A 22,072-nucleotide genomic window follows, 5' to 3' on the forward strand; every position below is an offset into this window, starting at 1 on the left:
CTAATCCTTTAGAAATTACGGACAGAGTCAAGAGATGTGTTCCCCTTGAAAGTGGTTGGTGGGACACTGTGAGGAAGAGGAGGCGCTTCAAGGCTCACGCTGTTGCCCCTTTACGTGGAAGACAGTGTGTGCCTTTCTGACCTCGGCTCATTTCAGCTTGAAGCCATGTTCTGTCTCAGGGCTTACCAGCCATGGTGCTCATTATCTCTGGTGGCTTGTTGACGGGACCTATGTTAGGCTGTTAGATCTTCAGCTCAGAGTGTCAGGACTTTGTACTGAAGTGACTCCTAAGTAGACCAACCTAGGCATGAGGTACTAGAATGGAGAGATTTGTGAGAGAAGAGCTAACCATTCATTGCTCTGTATGGGCATAGAAGTTATATCTCACTCAGTGTCAGAGGAAATGATCATGTAACATATTTTCTCCAGTAGAAGTGGGCAGACAGCATCCAGCATCCTTGAAAGATAAAAGTGCCAACCTGTCAGTTTGCCAGTATTTTCTGTTAATGCTTAAGGATATTAAATCTTCGCATTTTCCCTGCAACCTAACATGGAGAATTTACCATTTTAATTTTTGTGTGTGCTTCTGTTCTGACCCACTGTATCACTTAACTTTACTTTTTCCCTCAGTGTCTACACCTGCTAGCAAAATTATTCCCCAAGGAGCTGATAGCACCATGCTTGCAACAAAAACAGTGAAGCATGGCGCACCTGGCCCTTCGCACCCCATCTCTGCCCCGCAGGCGGCCGCCGCAGCAGCACTGAGACGGCAGATGGCCAGTCAGGCGCCAGGTAAGAGCACCGGTGCAGGGGCTGATGCTGAGCTGTCTGAGCCACAGGCCAGGACATGGGGGCCAAGAAACGGCGGGCCCTTCGCTGCCTTTCAGAAAAGAGAACTGATGTGACAGCTCTCGCCTTCGCGGGGAGAGTTCTGAGAGGGCAGCAACTCAGTTGGAAACTTGCCCTTAAAGGGCTGTATAAGATCTACCATGTTCAGTTAAGTTCATTTGCATCATTTCTTTTTAGATTCAACACAAGGATTCATCCCTATTTTTGAATAATGTCTGCTTTAAGCCCCAGAATTAATCTTTGCTGTTAGATCACCTAATAATGTTAGAGTTGTCTCGTAGTATTTTAAGGCTCCGAGCCACCCTTTGCAATGAGTGTACGTGTGCCCATTTTGCTTTTGAGTAATGCTCGGTTTGGAGAGGCGAAGGTCACCAACCAATATGTAACAAAGCCCAGACTCCAACCCTGTGTTCTTTGTACTGAAGTACAGCTTTTTCTTAAGATTGCAGTTTTAACCTGGAAACGTGAAGCTCTAAGGAACTAATCAGCTCTTGCATTTTGTCAGTGGTTTGTGGCTCTCCATAATCTTCTACATTAAGATTTCTAGGTAATTTGCCTTGGAACTTCAGTTAATCAGTTTTTACAAGCCAGTGCTTCTCAACCAGAGGCTTTTTTACTCTGCCTGCTTCCCCTCCAACAGTTGGCAGTGTTGCTGCCCTGTAGTGGGTAGAGGCCAGTAATGCTGCAAAGAAACTGCCAAAAGCACAAGAGAACCCTACAACAAAGGATTATCCATCCCCAAACGTCAGTAGTGCCAAGAGTGAGAAACTTGGCTATAAATCATATTTTTGTTTTAGCTGAATGAAGTTTTTTAGTTTTATAACATATGCCAATTTACACTAAAATTTTAAAAGATGGAAAAGACATGGTGGTTTGATTTAGCCAAAAATAGTTGCCATTAGATGATAATAGATCTCTAGGGAAAGTTCAGATTAAAACCCTTACTAAGACATCTCAAATAGATATGAAAGAGCAAAAACAAGAGAACTTTTTAAGGTACTTTTGAGCATTCTGAAAAATATAAGAAACCCTTGATGTTGTAAATATTAGTTGGACCAAGCAGGATCTTAGCATTGTACTGAACAGATCCTAAATCAAGCTGATTGATTATTTATCAACTTCTAGTCTATCAGGATTTAGGATTAGTCCATTCTCAGCAGGAGGTGGTGTGATCTCTATTATCATTTCAGAAGACATTATTCAAAAACAGGTTTCGAAGGTGTGGGCACCTGTGAGTGTTAAGGATGAAGTATGTGCAGTCATAAGCAGGGCATCCCTGGTGACTCCTGAAGGAGGGGGTGAAGTGAGCTGCCATAGAGCCACCATCCCACCTGGGCTACAAGTTCACCTGTGCCCCACAGTAGTTGGAGAAGATCCAAAAGCTTTGCTTAGGCCTTAATAGTTATTTATAACATGTCATAAAGTCCTGGGCTACAGTTTTAAATTATAAGACACATACAAAAAAGGTATGAAAGCTGATAAGCCTAAGGTAAGTAGGTGTCAAATCAGTCCCTGTTACCATTCCTTAATTCAGGCCTTCTTGGCCTCCTTCTCCATTCTGGTTCAATCTCCATTTTTCATATTTTATTCACTGTGTCTGTCTCACTAAAGCATGAACTTCTTTAAAGAAGAAACTATATTTTAGACATTTTTTGTATTCCCAGCACCTAACAGAGTCTGACAGTAATAAGCTCATGTGAAAGAGTGGTTGAATGAATGAATGCACGGTGGAGGCAGAAACACTGGTAATCCTCTAGCTTTTTCTGCCCTTTTCTAGGACAAGCCAACAATATGGCAAGCATCTCAGCTCTGCTCTATCAAAGCTGGCTGGTGAATTCCTTTTTTCTGAACTAGTACATTTGATTAAATTGCACAAGCTTCATTGAATGATCTTTATGAAGGGCGTAGGCCAGGTGTTCTATTGAGCACAGTGCCGCAGAACTACCTAAATTTCCTTTATATAATAAGTTTGTGTTCTGCTTGTGTCCTAGTTATTCATTAGACCTGGCTAGAATTTTGATCCTGTATTGCAATTAACGTGCCTTTCTCTTCTCTATTTAAATAGCCGTCAGTACGTTGACTGAATCAACTTTGAAGAACGTCCCTCAAGTGGTAAATGTGCAGGAATTGAAGAATAATGCTACAGCCCCCTCTGCAGCAGTGGGGTATGTCACTGCCTCATTAGCGTGTTTAAGCCAGTGAAGCATTCTGCATAGCGTAGGGCTGCCTGCAGGGAGCAGCAGTGCTGTTGTCCCAGCGTGACTTCTTCCTGCAGAACTTGAGGTCACGAGAGGAGCGGAATGGACAGCTAATCTCAGGCACACAATTGGGTTTCAGGAATTGTCCTCTCCAACTGGCAGTAACAGTTGCCTCATAAACTTTCAAAGTCTTGGTGTTACGTACTCAGTGTGCCGTTTGCCGTATGTAAGTCTGCATGTGGTACACGTTACAGTTATTAAGTCAGGTAAGGTGGACGGTTTGATTTATTTTTTTAAATACTCTTGGGGCTCCTGAGTTGACACTTCAACTCTAATGCAGACTATTGATTCTAAAAACCCAATGATGGTCTCTCCTCCCTTCCTTCCCCTCTCCAGGCATTTGTGTTTTTTCAAGTTTCTCATATTGTTTGTATGAAAAAGCAGTGGTTTAAAAGGCAGAAGCTCTGTTTGGAGACTTCCAGTTTCTCCCCATGCCACATCTAAGAGCTGGATCATTGCTGCCAGAACTGACTTTTAAGTGTGAATGTGTGTTTAGAATTCAAGGCATTGACTCCCTCCCACTGGTGTGGGCAGCACGGTTCATAGAACATGCCCGTGTCCTGTTGCTCCCAAGTATTTTGTAGCCAGGAGCTGTGCAGTGTGGCTCAGGGAAGAGTTGAGGGCTGTATCCTCAGTTTGAATGTAGAGATCGTGAGGACCAGGGTCATTCAGGGAGTTAGTGTCTGGTGCCTGTGACTAGTCCAACTGCAAGAAGAACAGCCACTAACCCTGTGTTTTTTCCAGTTCACATTAGCCCTCTCCTCCCCCACCCCAGGTCTGCTCACTGTTCTGTTTTGGCTTTATCAAGTGGCCCTACTTCACTAGTCCACTGGCCTTCTCTTTTTTCCACATTGGCCCATTTATCAACACTGCCAGGAATTTCTTAGTTATCTCAGGGCCATGCTAACAGCCAAAAACAAGCCTAGCTTTCCTATCTTATAGTGACCTTGAAGCTTTGGTATGCTGTTTAGACCAAGATGGCATTTGTGGTTGTTGTGAATTTCTCAAGGGAAAGAACTATGCATTAGAGTTTGGGAATTATAGCCAGATTCCTAGTGTAGGGTAGGCAAGGAAAAGCCACCGCAAGGCAGAATCTTACATAAGACAGGAAAAGCCAGCTTAATGGTGAAAGAAACATGGTCTGGTATTTCTGGAATATTTTAGCTGTTCTCACAATATGTGAGAAGCACCTCTTGATGATTTCCTTTATCTTATCTCAGGCTGTGTTTTCCTCCAGTGATTCATCTGAGCTAATCATCGATATGAGCTTTGTTAAAGGAGCAATTCTGGGTTTGCCCTTTTTTCTGACTTAAGAAAAATAGACATAGAAGTTTAAAAAGAGTTGAAGAAACTCTTCTTTTCTCCACAGAATTGGACTCTGGTTATTATTTAACTTGTATGCCCAGCATGGCACCTGGAATGTTGTTTCTTTTTATTATTCTTGTTGAATTCTTGTTGAATAATAGGTGAACTAAGCACAGTTGGTAAGTGGAAACTGATATTTACCACCTTCCCTAATAAGAAAGCTTGAGAGGGAATTATACTCATTATAAAATCACTTACTTTCAGATTCTGTTAAGCAGTAGTTTCCTGAGTGTTTTTTGTATTTGCTTGTTTTGTTTTTGTTTTTGGTGGCACCTCACGCCTTTGTGGGATCTTAGTTCCCTGACCAGGGTGGAACCCCATGCTTCCTGCAGTGGAAGCATAGTCTTAACCACTGGACTACCAGGGAGGTCCCTCCTAAGTGTATTTTAACTATTTAATTTTGCATTTAACTTCTCCTGAGTAACATCTTAAAGAGATTTATTATAAGATGCGGTTATATGTTTCTGCCATTGGTATAGCTTATGTTCACTGGCCTCACCCCACTCACCCCTTATATTCACTGACCAGCCAACCTGTTTGCAGAAAGAAGGCTTATCTGGGGCACACTCATGCTAGTTAGACTCCTCTCCAGCGCTCAGGCCCTTGATTCAGCAGATTCCCAAGGGGTGTCTGCCATGAACATGATAACGCCCTGGGTATTTGGGGTTCAGTAGTCAGTAAGACCAGAGAAGGCGATGGCACCCCACTCCAGTACTCTTGCCTGGAAAATCCCGTGGACGGAGGAGCCCAGTAGGCTGCAGTCCATGGGGTCGCTCAGAGTTGGACAGGACTGAGCTACTTCACTTTCACTTTTCACCTTCATGCATTGGAGAAGGAAATGGCAACCCACTCCAGTATTCTTGCCTGGAGAATCCCAGGGACAGGGGAGCCTGGTGGGCTGCTGTCTATGGGGTCGCACAGAGTCGGACACGACCGAAGCGACTTAGCAGCAGCAGCAGCAGCAGTCAGTAAAACATACCAAGTCCCCACGTTCACGACACTTAGATGTTAGCAAGAAGGCAGCCCCTAAGCTACCCATTTCACATCAGTTATTTAACTGTAGTATAATGAGTTTGATGAAGGAGAGGTACAGGGTGCTAAGAAGGCTCACAGTGAGGCAGTCTGGGGCTGACGAGGTTGGGAAGGAAAGATGTTTCAGCTGGAAGTTGAGCGGTGACCAGAAGTTGCCAGGCAAAGTGGAAGAAGAGTGTTATAAACAGGAGGTGCAGGATCTGTGAAAGCCCAGACCTGGGAAAGGGCAGAGCAAGTCTGAGTGCAGGTGAAAGGCCAGTTTGTCTAGAGTTCTGGCAGGAAATGGAAGGTGAAGGAAACAGGGCCAAATGAGGTGAGAAATATGGTGGAATTTTTTATTGGTTTGTTGTTTTCCAAAACACACCCAGATCGTCATTCCTTTCAAGAATTTTGGCATTCGGTTCTTCGTTCTTTCTACAAATACTTAAGTAGCATTTTATATATGCCACACACTGTTCTAGGTGCTGAGAATAACACAGTTAACCAAACAGACCCTGCCCCCCAAAATCCCCAAACCTTGCCCTAGTCACAGAGAGACAGATGACAAGTAAAATTCATCTAAATACAGTATTTTAGAAGGGGATAGGTATGACGGAGAAAATTAAAGCAGAAAAGGGGTTTAGGGGCTTTTGTGCAGACATGGTTGCAGTTTTAAATAGAGGCAAAGAAGGTGCTTCTCCTACGTGACTAATGACTAACATGTCTCAGAAATACCAGACCATATTTTTTTCACCACAAAACTGGGGATTCTCCTGTCTTATATGTTGATAATACTCTGCCTTGCAGTGGCTTTTGACATTTTACATTTGAATAAAGACCAGAGAGCAGGCTCATGAATATCCTAAGGAAGAAAGCCCCAAGCACCAGGCCTGTAGTGAGAGCTTGTCTGGCAGGTTCAGGATGAAGCCAGGCAGCCCCTGGTGGCTGGAGGGAAAGAGGAGGAGAGTGGGGTAGGGCCGGGGTACAAATCCAATAACATCTGGTAAGCCTGGTTGAGGACCTAGCTGACAGCTGGATGCTGAGTAACCTGATCTAATTTACATTTGCTTTTTTAAAGCAATTTTAGCAATTTTTAAAAATACTGGGCCATAATTAACACACAGTAAAATTTACCTTTTTGTAGTCTAAAATTCCACGAGCTATGATAAATGCAGATTATTTTGTTGACCTGTGGGTTTGGCAGGAAGTTTCGGTTCTTATATTTAGAATAGATGAGAAGGGCTGGAATGAAGAAGAATAAAAAAAGGGAGAACAGTTAAGAAGCTTTTTCTTTTTTTATTGTGGGTAAATATATGTATAACAAAATTTATTATTTTAACCATTTTTAAGTGTACAATTCAGAGACATTAAGTATGTTTACAGTGTTGTATAACTGTCACCCCATCTGTTCCAGAACTTTTTCATTATCTCATACAGCAATTGTACCCATTAAATATTAACTCTTTATTCCACCTTACTTCTAGTCCCTGGTAACCTCTAATCTACTTTCTGTTGCTAAGAATTTGCCCTATATGTAGTATTTGTCCTTTTATATCTGGCTTATTTCACTCACATTTTTAAGATTTATCCATGTTGTGAAGTGTTAGTCGCTCAGTCATGTCTGATTCTTTGTGACCCCATGGACTGTTTGTTATCCACCAGGCTTCTCTGTCCATGGAATTCTTCAGGCGAGAATACTGGAGTGGGGAGCCATTCCCTTCTCCAGAGGATCTTCCAAATCCAGAGATCGAACCCAGGTCTCAGGCATTGGAACAGATTCTTTAGTGTCTAAACCACCAGGGAGGCCCATGTTGTAGCATATATCAGAATTTCATTCCTTTTATGACTGAATAACATTCCACTGTATATATATATCCTGTTTTACTTATCCATTCATCTGAAAGTGGACACTTGGGTTGAGTTGACTACTGTGAATAATGCTGCAGTGAGCATTGTTGTACAGCCCTGAGTCCCTGCTTTTCAGTTATTTTGGGTAATGTTTTAGGAGTAGAATTGCTAGAGCATATGGCAGTCTACTTTCTGAGCTAAGTGTAGTTCAAACTTTTCCAAAGTAGCTGCACCATTTTACATTCCCAATAGCAATGTATGAAGTTCCAGTTTCTCCACATCCTCACTAATATGTGTTATTGTCCATCTTTTTGATTATAGCTATCCTAATGGATGGACATGGTATCTCCTTGTGGTTTTGATATGGTTCCCTGTGACTAATGATATTGGATGTCTGTGTGCATATTAGCCATTGTGTCTTCTTTAGAGAAATATCTCTTTAAATCCTTTGCCTGTTTTTAAATTGAGTTCTTTATCTTAATTGTTGAGGTGTCATTTTCTTTTTTTTTTTTAATATTTATTTTTATTTATTTGGCTGCACCAGGTCTTAGTTGAGGCACATAGGATCTTTGATCTTCGTTGAGGAAGATTTCTTTTTAGTTGGAGCATGCAAACTCTTAGTTGCAGGATATGGGATCTAGTTCTCTGACCAGGGATTGAACCTGGGACCCCTGCGTTGGGAGCAAGGAGTCAGCCACTGGGCCGCCAGGGAAGTCCCAGGGTGTCATATTATTTATGTAATCTAGATTCAAGTCTCTTATCAGATATATGATTTGCAAATATGTTCTCCCATTCTTTGTGTGGTTTTCACTTTCTTAATGGTGTCCTTTGAAACAACAGTTTTTAATTTTGATGAAATTCAATTTATTTTTTTCTTTTATTGCTTGCACTGTTGGTGTCTGTTATATGTTTAAGAAACTATTGCTTCATGCAGGATCATAAAGATTTACTCCTGTGTTTTCTTCCAAGTTTTGTAGTTTGAACTCTTACATTTAGGTCTTTGATATGCTTTGAGTTAATTTTTGTAAATACTGTAATTTGTGGTCCAATATCTTTCTTTTGCATGTGGATACCCAGTTGTCCCAGGGCCTGTCTGGTGGCTCAGTGGTAAAGAATCTGCCTGCCAATGCAGGAGACATGGTGCCATCCCTGGGTTGAGAAGATCCCCTGGAGAAGGAAATGGCAGCCCACTCCAGTGTTCTTGCTGGGAAATCCCATGGACAGAGGAGCCTGGGGAACTACAGTCCATGGGGTCGCAAAGACACGACTTAGTGACTGAACAACCACCACCACCCAGTTGTGTGGCACCATTTTTGGAAAAAACCTTTTTTCCCCTTGGCTTGTCTTGGTACCCTCGCCACACTGATTGGTTTTCTAATGTTAAACCAATCGTCAGTAATAATGTATTCAACTTTTTAATATATGGTTGGACTCAATTTGCTAAAATTTTGTTGATAGTTTTGCCTCTGTTTTAATGAGGGATATTGGTCTGTAGATTTTCTTTTCTGGTTATGTCTTTCTTCCATTTTACCTTCAGAGTAATACTACCCTTATAGAATGAGTCAGAAAGTGTTCCTTCCTCTTCAATTTCCACTAAGAGTTTCTGTAGCTTGGTTACTATTTCATCCTTAAATTTTTGTAGAATTCACCAGTAAAGTTATTTTGGCTTGGAAATTTCAGTTTCTTTAGTACATATATGACTGTTAAGCTTATCTACTTCTTTGGTAGTTTGTATATTTCAAGAAATTCATTTCACTTGACTTGTTGAATTTATTGGCATGTTTTTCATTAATAGTCACTGATTATCATCCTTTAAATGTATATAGATTTTATTTTCCTCTTAATAGTAATTTGGGTCTTTTTTTTAACCTCATCAGTCTAACTAGAGTTTTATCAATTTTATTGATCTCAAAGAAGCCAGCTTTTGGCTTCATTGATTTTTTTTTTTCCCCTTCTTGATCTTTATTTGATTTTCCTGCTTACTTTGGATTTTATTTACTCTTCTAGTTTCTTAAGGTGAAAGCTAAGGTCATAAATCTGATGCTGCTCTCTTACAACACAGGCATTTGGTGCTATAAAGTTCTGTCTAAGAACTGCTTTGGCTACCTCCCACAGATTTTGAATGTTATTTTTTCATTTTCATTTAGTTCAAAACATTTTGGGTTCTTTGTATACATATGGGATATTTAAAAGTGTGTTTCTAAATAATTGGGCATTTTCTTGATATCTTTTTGTTATTGATTTTTAATTTAATTTCATCACGGTTAGACATGTTTTGTATGACTTGAATTCTTTAGGTTTTATGGAGACTTCTTCTATGACCCAGAACTGGGGTCAACAAGGTTTTTCTTTTTTAAAGGCCATACAGTAAATAATTTAAGCTTTTGGGAGATACAGTCTCTGCCTCAACTACTCAACTCTGCCATTGTAGCCTGAATGCAGCCATAAACAAAATGTAAATGAATGGGCATGGCTTTATTACAGTTCAACTTTATTTACAAAAGCAGGCAGCTGGTCTATTGTTTCTAGTTTGCCAATCTTTGATCTAGAATGTCAGTCATCTTGGTAAATGTTCTGTGCCACTGCTCTTATTGGGTGGCATGTTCTATAAATGTCAATTAAAGTAGTTCAGTTCAGTTCAGTCACTCAGTCTTGTCCGATTCTTTGCGACCCCATGGACTGCAGCATGTCAGGCCTCCCTGTTCATCACCAACTCCTGGAGTTCATCCATTGAGTCAGTGATGCCATCCAACCATCTCATCCTCTGTTGTCCCCTTCTCCTCCTGCCTTCAATCTTTCCCAGCATCAGAAGCTTTTCAAATGAGTCAGCTCTTCAAATCAGGTGACCAAAGTATTGAAGTTTCAGCTTCAACATCAGTCCTGCCGATGAACACTTAGGACTGATTTCCTTTAGGATGGACTGGTTAGATCTCCTTGCAGTTCAAGGGACTCTCAAGAGTCTTCTCCAACACCATAGTTTAGAAGCATCCATTCTTCGGTGCTCAGCTTTCTTTATAGTCCAACTCTCACATCCACACATGACTACTGGAAAAACCATAACCTTGACTAGATGGACCTTTGTTGGCAAAGTAATGTCTCTGCTTTTTAATATGCTGTCTAGATTGGTCATAACTTTCCTTCCAAGGAGTAAGCGTCTTTTAATTTCATGGCTGCAGTCACCATCTGTAGTAGATGATGATAATCTTCTGTCTGATTATTCCATCAGTTAATGAGAATAGTGTTGGTATTTTCAAGTGTAGCTATGGATTTGCTTATTTTTCTTTCAGTTCTAGCTTTTTTTTTTGCCTCATTTGTAGTTCTGTTGTTAGTTGCATAAATGTTTAGGATTGTCACATACTTTTGATGAAATGGAGGTAGATGTATGTTACAGTGCCATTTTCTGCCTGTGGTCCTTTGATTTCTGTTTTCAGTTGTGGAACAGAACATTTCAGGTGAATTTCTGATGATCTCTTCTCAGGTGCATACTGCTAGTAGAATACCGTCATCCAGAATATGATAATTCCAAGTTTGGTGTTTGCATCTCCTCCTGAACATATCTAGCTGTTGATTTCCATTGTTTTGGTTCATGATCATGTACAAGTCTTTGAACACATTTATTTAGCAGTATACTGTCCTTTTCTGCTTGCTCCTTTAGATCATGGTGGATCTGATTTAATCAGTTCGTTTACTAGCTGAGTGCATGAACAGCATTTATTTCTCTGCTGGGTCGTCATGTGGCCCAGTGTGTAAATACTGTGAATCCTAATTTTGCATGTTTGGGGATTTAGGACACCCAAGAGATTTATGGCTTTATCACAAATAAACAGAAGAATAATTGCACTTAGTCTGCTTCATGCATGATTTAATCTACCATCATATCATAACTAAGTTTGAGGTATAAATGTTCTAAAGTCAGGTAAATTGCTGCTTTTATTTTTACTCGTAGTTTTTTTTAGCTCATCTTTGAGAAAGCATGAAAGATTTGTACCTCCCTTGTGACTCTCATGAGCTGCAGTCATTTTCCCACCTAAGGTTGCTGTGTCTGCCCAGGGATTTCTCAGTCCCAGCCTCTCATGCATACATTCCTTTTCTTGTTGGAGTGTAAGTAGATGGGGGGGCGTCCCTGTGTACCTGCTCGGTTGAGTATCTCGGGGGACCAGTGTGCATTTCTTCAGAGAGGCGCACATTTGTAGTTGCTTCTCTCTTCAGTAGGAAAATAAAGAGGGTTTTATTGAAAACAACTGCATTTTTTTTCCTTCTCTCTGAATCTAATAAAGTTTGGGAAGATTTTCGTGTTATTCCAAGAGAGTATCCTGAGGTAACTGTAAGATTATTAAGATGTTTGATAATTTTTTCCCATAAGGCATGGGTTTATTTTTGTCTTTTCTCCCACAAGTTAACTTTTTAATGGAAAATTGTTAATCCTCCTTAAGCGAAAGTTCTGAGAAATAAAACCAGATGCTACAGTTGTTACTGCTATACCTATCAGTCAGAGGAGCTCTGGACGGAGGACAGATACGTTGATGAAAAGAGTTGCTCCCTGGAGCCACGAATAGAGCTTTGTGTTGAACAGGGGATTTTTTTTTCCCTCACATATTTACACTTAAGTGGGCTTCCCTGATGGTTCAGTGGTAAAGAATCTGTCTGCAGATGCAGGAGATCCAGGTTCAATCCCTGGGTCAGGAAGATCCACTGGGGAAGGAAATGGCAACCCACTCTAGTATTCTTGCCTGGGAAATCCCATGGACAGAGGAACCTGGCAATCCATGGGGTCGCAAAGAGTCAGACATGACTGAGCAACTAAACAGCAGCAACAACAAAATTAACACTAAGTAGTTATTAAAATAACAGTTCCATGCATACTATGTTCAGGGATAACAAAAGATGGTGAGAACTCTTTCTACGTAGACAGGATGCACTTTTCATATTGACACTACAACAAAAGTGCAGGTTGGGCACGGAGCTGTGGTATGGCTTAACTCTCCTGTGTGCGGACGTGGCGAGCTCTTGGGGCTGGTTGCTATGAGAAGCTGAGAGCTCTGCTTTGAGAAGATCATATACACCCTGTCGATCCTGATGAACATTTTCTGAGACTTGGAAAAGAGAATCAGGAATTTCCCACATGGTCTGGAATGGTGGTGGGTGATGGGGAGGAGGTGGAGAAAGCTTTCTCTGCAAATAAGAAAAAGATCTACTTCTGAATATCCATAACTTTTTTTCCTTAAAATTTCAGGAAGAAGATACATTTTAAGGTCATTGCTTTGACTTTTGCTAAAGACCAAATTTCATGTAAAGAATTTATTCTTCAATCAGAAACATGTCAAATGATTTTGATTAGGGTCTGAGACATCTGTGTTCTACCCCAAAACTGGTATTACCTTTTTGCACAGAAGGTGGCTTGGGGTTGAGGATGAATTTCCCCCAGTCATGCCTTGCTCCTGAGTGCGTGCTTTGTGTTTTCCAGTTCTTCAGGGCCGTACTCTGCAGCCAAAACGCCTCACCCAGTGTTGACTCCAGCGCCTGCCAACCAAGCTAAGCAGGTAAATTGCTGATTTTTGCTTTGCTAATGTGACATGCAGTGACTGTCCTTGTAACTGAAGACAATCTGGTACTAAGTCCCCGCACTGTTTATTTTTTATTTACTTTAAAAAATTTTTCCCACGTCTTTTAAATAAACTCTGAAAAAAACCTGTGATCCTTTCCCCACAATTTATGACGGTTTTGAGCTAGTAGGTCAGTCAGGACCCGATGATGTCTTTGTTGACCATGTAATATTCTGCATCTGGTAATCTTGGGTCATAATTCTCTGTATGGAGGGTATCTGTATGGAGTTCAAGTTTACTTTCATTTGTCTTAGTTAACCCATACAACAGCCATATAGACAAGACAGATGTTCAGCTACGTTTCACTAATGAAGAAACCAGGGCTCAAGTGACTGACGCAGGCTTCCACCGGTAGTGAATGATGGAACCAGGGCTGGAACCCATCTTCCAGCTTCTCCCTGCCCACTGCTTTGTTCATTGGACCTTTCAGTATCAGCCTCCAGGGAACAGAGTCTTCTGCTTTCTCCTATCATCCCTGTTTTTCATACTTTGCATCTTCAATGATGTTTGTTATGTCTACTTGCAGGCTTTTGCCTGATAAACATGGTCTCTTACAAAAATAGGTTATATTGTAGACACTTAAACAATCCAGAAAAAAATAATAGGAGATGGCGGAAAGGCAGATCAAGCCCTCTCTGAAACTTTCCCTAAAAAAACCTGGTTTCTCTGCTACTCAACTCCATCTCTAGAAAGGTCATTTTAGACTGTGTTTGAGATTGACCCTCAGAACTTGCCTAATGTGAGTTCTCAGACGTGGCTGTCTCCTCCGTAGTTTGCCCTGACTTAACATGGCGCTTCAGCAGTTCTCAGACGTGGCCGTCTCCTCCGTAGTTTGCCCTGACTTAACACGGCACTTCAGCAGTTGGCACTGGTCTTTCTCCTGGAGCTTCCCATCTTCACCTTGGAGGACACGTGGCGAGGCACAAATCGTAACAAACAAGAGAAAAAGAACACTGACTGGAGATGGAGAAGTTGGGCAGTTTGGCTTCTTAACCTTACTATAAGTTTTGTTGAGAGCCAGGATGTATTTCATTCATTTACTTCTTCCTTCATTTGTGTTTCAAACACACTGATGCCTTTCATGTGCTGAGCAGTGCGTTAGGCGCTGCGGAAGGAACTGCAGGCTCGGCAAGCAGGACCCTGTATTCTTGTGCTTGTGGAGTATCCCCATCTCTGAAGTGATATTACATTTAAACATACTGACCTAAATTGAAACTGAAGAACAAAATTTAACTAAATAGAAGTGTTTGTGCTTGCTTATTTTAAATTATGTTATCATTTCACATGTTCCTTTATTCCAGAGACTGTTTTGTAGGTCACATAAATGTTTTCCTCCTATTACAGGGATCGCTAATAAATGCCCTAAAGCCATCTGGGCCCCCGCCAGCATCCAGTCAGTTGTCATCTGGTGATAAAGCTTCAGGTCAGTTTGCACTTTTGTTTTAGTGAAAATAAAAGGTGAAAGATGTTTTCCACAGAAGAATTTAATTGTTCTAGATCACAAAGGCAGTTAATGTGAAATAAAGTAAAGACATATTTGAAAAGCCTCAGGGGACGTAGAATCTCCAGGAAGTGCCCTTTGGCAGCCCTGTAGGCTTCTGAAATAGGAGAGCAGTAGGAGAAAGCCTGCCTTTAAATGTTTTTCCTAAAAGAAGCACCTGCCTTGTTGGATATCGAAGTTTTGAGAGAAGTGGATCCAAACATTGAACTCTTATTTCTTCTACTAAAGGGAAAGAAAAACTCTCTGGGTTTTTAAGGACAATTCAAAAGCCAGTAAAATATAGAAAGTAAAATGGATCCGTTACAATATAAATGGAGAGCCTCCCTGGTGGTTCAGATAGTAAAGAATCCGCCTGCAATACGGAGACCTGGATTCGATCCCTGGGTTGGGAATATGCCCTGAAGGAGGGCATGGCAACCCACTCCAGTATTCTTGCCTGGAGAATCCCATGGACAGAGGAGCCTGGTGGGCTACAGTCCATGGGGTCACAAAGTCAGGCACGACTGAGCAACAAAGCATAGTACACGAGAAGAAGATATAATCCAGTATTGAAAGACTGTAGCTTCACATGCTTCCAACACTCAGGCCTCTTCACTGAAATTAGCTTTTACAGTCACCATAAAGTGCTCTGAGCAGGCATCCTTGCTGGCCTGAGCCCACCTCATGCAGAAGCGTGCTTGTGCATCCAGCCTAGCTTAATGTAGGCCTCTTCTGTTGGCTCCTGTCAGAGCCCACTTCACTTGGTGTGTGTCACTTTTTGCTTCAGGGCTCTTGTGCCACCCACAGCCCAGCATTCTCCCTGTGCTCTGAACTCCAGCTTTTATTTTGATTCTTGCTCTCAAGTGGGTCTTTAAGCTAATAAATTCTGTCAGAGATGCTGAACTTCACACGAGTAGCCTGCCTACCATAATCTCTACATAGTCATGCTATCATCCCAACTTCCTCTGTAGTCAGAAGCTTTCTCATTGCATATTGGGTTTATCCTCAGTAAATATTCCTCACACTCAGAAGAAAATCATTGTGTAGCCAATGCTGTATTCTAGAATTCAGACTAATGCACAGTTTTTATCATATAAGCCTTCCATGAGAAGGCTGTATGTAGCTCTTCTCGACTAGGAGCTAAAACTTTAACTTAGAAGCGAAATTTTAGTGCAGTTGTCAAAGACTTTTGAATCATTTAAGATTTAAATTAAGAAGTTTGTTTCTATTTCTGGCTAATATTTTAGAAGAAAGTTTGAAAGATTATATATCCTAACCTCTTTCAAGGATTTTATTGAAGAGTTTTTTGTCACTCTTGAAATTAAGAATCAAGAACATCTCAGGAGCAGTTAGCATGACTTGGAAAGAAATTTCTAAGATTCTTCATTCAATGATGATTGTGAAATATTCGCTCTCATTGCTAGATGTCCTTCTGTTTCTACTTGCCAGAAACAGACTTTTTTTGAGCAGGAAAATTTCCCTGAAAAACACTATTTAAGAGTTTGCAAAAACTCTAACAGCAACAAAAAGTCATCTCTGAAACCTCTATAGAATAATTCCCTTATTAATTAATAATGGAAATACCTTCATTGTTTTCCTGATTTTAAAACTGTTACAGGACCACAAAAAGTCTATGGTGTGGAACTATATAATGTAGAAAATGTGTAAGTTCCCTATTCCAGAGATAACAGCCCTCAAAGAATTGATGTGTATCTATTGGTTTCTTTAAACAAAGATAGCCATATCCTGTATATACTGATCTGTAATCTGTCCCCTCTCCTCCCTCCCCCCAGGAAAATATCATGTTTATCTTTTCAGATCTGGTACAAGTCTGCCTCTCTCATTTTAATCCATTCGCTGTACGGTTGTACCCTGTTAAGTTTTTACCAATACTCTGCTGATAGTTCAGATTGTTCTTAACTTTTCAAAATTATAAGTGAGGCTACATTAGACATCCTTGTACACATCACATTGTGCTATAGTAGTGTTTTAGATAATTTTGCAAATCTTTACTCCATACTTATATAAAGAGAAGATGCTTTTTCTTATTGTTTGGGTTGGTTTGATTTGGGCTTCTCAAATATCATTCCCCCAGCCCCCTTCTCCTTTTAGAAAGAGAGGGAAAGGTGGGGGAGAGAGTGTGGGTAATGCCCCAGCCTGTTAGCAAGCAGCCACAGTACACCAGATGTGGGGAAGATGACGGACTACACTTTAACTCTCCACATTTCTCTGTGTGACAGCAGTCGCGTTACCTCTGTAATAAAAAACAAAGAAGCAGACCTGTGATTAACTAATAATAATACAAGAAGTCTCTGGAAAATACAGAGATGCGGCGAGAAAGCCAATAGCCATGAAGTTGCTACTCAGAGATATTTCACATGACCTGTTTCCCCTTGGAGTTTCTTTTCCTTTGATATATATCACATTTCAGTATTTGCAAAATCTACTTTTAAAGCCTTAAATTTGAACTGCACTCCAGTTACTTTGAGGTCTTTCCTGGAAAGGTAAAGTGGCATGCCTTGGTTTGAAATTGACAGTGACGGGGCCAGAGAGCCCATTCAGAGACCGTGAGCACGGCTGAGTCCTCACTCGCCCCTTGACTGCCGACCTACAGGAAGCACGTGACCTGGGGCTGCGCTTTGCACGGCACTACGCATTCAGTGCCGCAGAGAATTAAACTAAAATGGTGTTTGGTTTTTTGTAATGCTCTTATTTTTTTCCCCTAATTCCAGGACCAGTGGCAACCAAGATAGAAACAGCTGTGACTTCTACCCCGTCTACTGTTGGGCAGTTCAGCAAGCCTTTCTCATTTTCATCAGGGTCAGTTGTGAACTTAAGTTTTGTGGCAGATCACCAGCATCCTTATAGATTGCTTCTCAAATCTTATAGTCAGTGGGTATACTTATATGAAGCCAGAGTTCTTATCTCCACAATGACACATTTAATGATAGTGGGAGTAGCTTAGTGTCCTAATGTAAATCTGTTTCCCCTTTTCCGTTCAATTCTATATGTGTGTTCTTACTGACTTGTTTGTTTTGTTGTTTAGGATAAGGCTTGTTTGGGTAGTGGGTCTGTGGTTGCTCTAGTTTATCACACAGATCTTTTCATTCTGACACCATCTGGCAGCTGGGTGAGACCTTGGATTGGCTTCGCTGCCCTGAGGGGTCATGTTGTACTAGACTGCTGAGCAATCAAAACAGTGGCCATTTAAGAATTTGGGTTTTATGTAGATGTGGGGAAGTCCATTTCTGTTTCATTTTTTTAAAAGTGATGATGTCTGTACTTGTCAAATTGAGTTACTTTTAAAAACAAAAGGGTCTTCTAACCCTCAGTCCAAAGGAAGTTCTTATTAATGTTGGAGGGGGTGTACCTTTTCACTATGCTGTGAACACTCGTCATGAAACCGGTGAGAGTTGGCAGAGCCTCTCTCTGCTTGGGGTGGAGTTAGTCTCTGTGTGGCTGAGATAAATACTCATCCAAAGATTGTTTTCACCGTGAAGGGTTGCACATTCAGTTCCGTTAGAAAAGCCTCAAGCTCTTCCAGTTTATGCTTTGTAACTGGAATCACACTAACCACAGTCTCTTTTCCCTGCTGTGAGTTTGTTTCTTGAACACCCTTCTGCCTAACACATTACGAGAAAGGAGGGTGTTTGAATAGAATTTCAAGGGGGACATTATATATATTTTCCTGTAAATCATTATGTTTTCTACTCCCCAAAGGTAGTTGGGAGCACAATTTTAGAGAGTAGGTCAGTTCCAGGAGCTATTGCATCTTTTAATTAATCTTTACTTCTGTGAACCTGATAATCTTCTTCCCGTCTTTAAAATAACCTGCAGAGGTTTGGGTCATGGGTCAGTTGCTTACCTCTGTTACATCAAATTTCTTTACCAGAGTTGAGACAAAGAAAGAGATTTGTTTTCTTTTTTTTTAAGGTGAAAAAATATTTAACACATCTTAGGTGGTCTTGGACCATTTGATGAAGCCAGTGACGAATTTAAAAAAAGAAACCTAACTCTACTCTTTACTGTTACTTACTCTGTTTGATATGCTTGGCCCCTTCTGTTTTAAAGCTTTTTATCAGGTTGGCCAAAAAGTTCATTTGGGGTTTTCCATAACATCTTACAGAAACACCCAAATGAACTTTTTGACCAATCCAATAGTTTTTAATTTGCTATTTGAACTTTTCTCAGAATGAGTACTCCATTCTGGCTTAACTGGTGCTGGGTTTTCTTCTTTGGCTATAGTGTCTTCACTCACAGTGTGAAGAAAATGTACAGAAAGAGAGGAGAGGATGAAAAGAGTCGGAAAGGTTTTTGAGGGACGTTTCCTGGCAGCCTAATGGTTAGGGTACAGCTACAGCGCTTTCATTTCTGTGGGCTGGGTGCGGTGTGGGTCAGGGAAGTGAGATCCCACAAGCCACTTGGTGCAACCAAAATTTTTTTTTTTAAGTTTTTGAACCAAATTTCCCAGCCAAGGACTAAGCGTTTTATCCGAACAGCAGAGACGGTGGCTTCCATTTCATACTGTCTGTTGTCTCCCCCAGTGGCATGTGCTGTCCTGATGTGCTCCCTGGGTGGGTCATAGGCTCCTCCTCATCTAGCCCGTCCCGTCTCCCTCACTAGGCAAGACACCCGCTCCGGCCACCATCCCAAGGCACAGTCCTAGTGCTCCTTCACTTTCCTTGAAATAGGTCCCCACCCCCTCTACCATGGAAAGCCTGGCTGTTCCGCCAAGGCCTCCTCACTTGCTGCTCCCCTCTCACCTCACGCACAAATCGCTTCCCCTCCCCCCCACCCCAGCTTTGAGAGCTCTGCTCTGCTGCTTCAGAGTCAATGTGCTTGTTGATATTTATCTATGGATTGCAGGTCCCTGGAGAGTAGATTATGTGAATGAATTATAAAATGTACTGTTAAAAGGGCAATGTTGTGCCTTAAGTCTGTTCACTTTTAACTTCTTTTCTTCCACCCCCTAGGACTGGCTTTAATTTTGGGATAGTCACACCAACACCGTCTTCTAACTTCACTGCCACACAAGGTACAGTCTCTGCAGAGTCGCCTCACTTTTGTGTTTCCCTCTAAACAAGTGCAGGTTTGAGGGGGGCAGGTTGGTTGACATTTTACTTGCTGCCGCATCTTGCTTAAAGTATCTGCAGTGAACTTGGTGTTGATATTATGCATTAGAAATAGGCTAGATTTAAGAAACTAGGGAATGACTTTTGTCTTCATAGTTAAAAACTCAGAAAGGGTTTGCTTTTAGAAAGGCAAGGCTGTGCTTTAAATGTGAATGTTTACATGCAAATTAAAATTTCTTTCTCCATCTTTGTCTTATGGTATTTAAAATTATATCAATTTTTAATAATCATAATATGTAGTGAAACTATATGTAACTTTGTTCTGTATTTTCCCAGTTTCCTGTAAAGTGTTATCATACTTTCATAATTTAAAAAAATTTTTTAAATGAAGTCAAAATTGTATCAATTTGTAGGTTGAGATAGGCAATGGTAAAGAATCCACCTGCCAAGGCAGGAGAGACACAGAGATGCTGGTTCGATCCTTGGGTTGGGAAGATCCCTTGGAAGAGGAAATGGCAACCCACTCCAGTATTCTTGCCTGGGAAATTCCATTGACAGAGGAGCCTGGTGGGCTACAGTCCATGGAGTCCGACAGGACTGAGTGACTGAACACACACACAGTACTACAGAAATGAAAGACTAAACGCATCTTTTTTCCTTGATAACCTATCAGGAAGCACACTTGTCTCGTGCATGTCGGTACATCTGCCAACATCTGTTGTTGCTGTTTAGTCACTGCGTCGCGTCTGACTCTTGCAGCCCCATGGACTGTAGCCCGCCAGACTCCTCCTGTCCATGGCATTTTCCGGGAGTTGGTTGCCATTTCCTTTTCCTGGGGATTTTCCCGACCTGGGGATCGAACCTGAGTCTCTTGCGTTGCAGGCAAATTCTTTACCACTGAGCCAGCTGGGAAGCTCAGACCAACATCTCCCAGCATGTTTTTAATGTTTAAAAGACTTTGAGGACCTATTAGAAACCAGATGTATTTTTTAAGTGCCTTCAAGTTCTCAGTTCAAAGTAATTGAGTTTACTTCTGTTTTAAAAAGAAAGCTTTTATTATAAGTGTTTATATTTTTTATTAAAGTAATATGTTCTAGAATCACACATTGTGCCCTTAACCATTGCAGTTCTATTTCCTTTTGGGGTTTTTGCTTCTACCTTTTCATTTAACACAATCCTTGTGAGTTTTCCAGTATTAAGGAGTCTTGTTTAAATGTCTTGCGGATGTGCCATAATTTATTTAACCATCCCCCTCTTGGACGGTTCAGGCTTTTTCCAGGTTTTCCTATAATAAATAAGACAATGACCATCTTTCAACTTTTCCTTCAGCACCTATTTTTATGAGTGCTTTTCTTTGTGTCAGCCCAAGTGATGAACGTTTTTTGGTAAAAAGGGATCTCTTAAAATCTGCTAGAGGGATATTCGGGAGCTGAAAGCATACCAGACATCCTAAACCCAGTCTGTGTGCGGCACTTAAAAGGTTGTTGATTTCATTCTATCTTTTCTGTCTGGAGCAGTGATTCCTAAACGGTTCTGCCCACTTAGATGTGGCAGAATACCGTTGAGGCCCACTCCTCTCCCCAGTCTCACTTTCTAAAAGAAAAACAGCTCAATGGTATAAAAAGATTGGCAAGAACAAAATAATTGTCAGAAATCCTAAATGAAATACATTAGGAATAAAACACAACAGAAATTCCATAACCACTGTCATTAATACCAGAACAGACAGCAATCCAAACTCACAAGCAACTCAGCACAACACCAGCGATACACAGAGGGGTTTCTGGAAGGTACCTGCAGACAGCAGGGGCTTTGCAGTGCTCCCAGGTGTTTGTGATAGCCAGACTTCTTAAAAGTCTGGCACTTGCAACAGACCAATTTCCGTTTATAAATATCAAATTTTAGTCTTCTTTGTTGACCACTTTTTTGACCAGGCTTTGTGAGTACTTTACCTACATTTTATTTCATCTTTGCAACAACTCTATGAGGTGTGGCTATTATTATCTGTCTTCCAAATGGAGACACTGAAGCCCAGAGAAGTCAATTAACTTTTCCAGAGTGGCACAGCCAGCAAGTGGCAGAGCCCTCAGCCTCAGCCCCTCATGTCCTTGCCCAGCAGACCACAGTGCCACTGTGAGAGCACTCTGTGAGGAGAGCACTAGGAAGTAGCCCTTAATTGTAGGTAAGAAAGATGACCTGTGGCTTGACACTTTGTCCATAAAAGCAAAGGAAAAACTACCATATGGAATCAATTCCTTGTCTTGTCAAGAAGAGGTCCATAGGCTAGCATGTGCTGAGAATGTTATTCCTGAGACACACACGCGGGAGGAAATGTGTGTGAGGTCTTTTCGTTTCTCTTGTGGACAACTAGGTTAACTTCAGGTACTCTAGATATAGGTGTGTTTGTTGTGACTTAATGGTGATAAAAAGAACGTGCGTTCGTCTCACCTCAGTGAGACAACTCAGAGGTCATGTTCCCATGGAGAAGCACACGTTCTGTCCCCGTCAAGGATGGTGCTGTCAGAACAGGCTGTCCTGATGAGGTCAAGTGAGGAGAGAGGCCCTGGCTTAGAGAAGTCAGTGAGG

At 41.3% G+C, this 22,072-nt stretch overlaps 1 protein-coding gene across 2 annotated transcripts in view; it reads left to right on the forward strand.

Moving 5' to 3' along the window:
• NUP214 (nucleoporin 214) overlaps positions 1 to 22,072 on the forward strand; it is an 89,090-nt gene that overhangs the window by 35,417 nt on the left and 31,601 nt on the right. For both annotated transcript variants that reach the window (XM_019971034.2, XM_019971033.2), the window contains exons 23-28: positions 631 to 792; positions 2,915 to 3,014; positions 12,796 to 12,871; positions 14,279 to 14,357; positions 17,147 to 17,234; positions 19,388 to 19,449. In XM_019971034.2, the coding sequence (XP_019826593.2) occupies positions 631 to 792; positions 2,915 to 3,014; positions 12,796 to 12,871; positions 14,279 to 14,357; positions 17,147 to 17,234; positions 19,388 to 19,449 (567 nt within the window). The remainder of the gene's footprint in view (positions 1 to 630; positions 793 to 2,914; positions 3,015 to 12,795; positions 12,872 to 14,278; positions 14,358 to 17,146; positions 17,235 to 19,387; positions 19,450 to 22,072) is intronic.

This window comes from Bos indicus, chromosome 11 (assembly GCF_029378745.1).
Source record: "Bos indicus isolate NIAB-ARS_2022 breed Sahiwal x Tharparkar chromosome 11, NIAB-ARS_B.indTharparkar_mat_pri_1.0, whole genome shotgun sequence".
In the NCBI taxonomy this organism is placed as follows: domain Eukaryota; kingdom Metazoa; phylum Chordata; class Mammalia; order Artiodactyla; family Bovidae; genus Bos; species Bos indicus.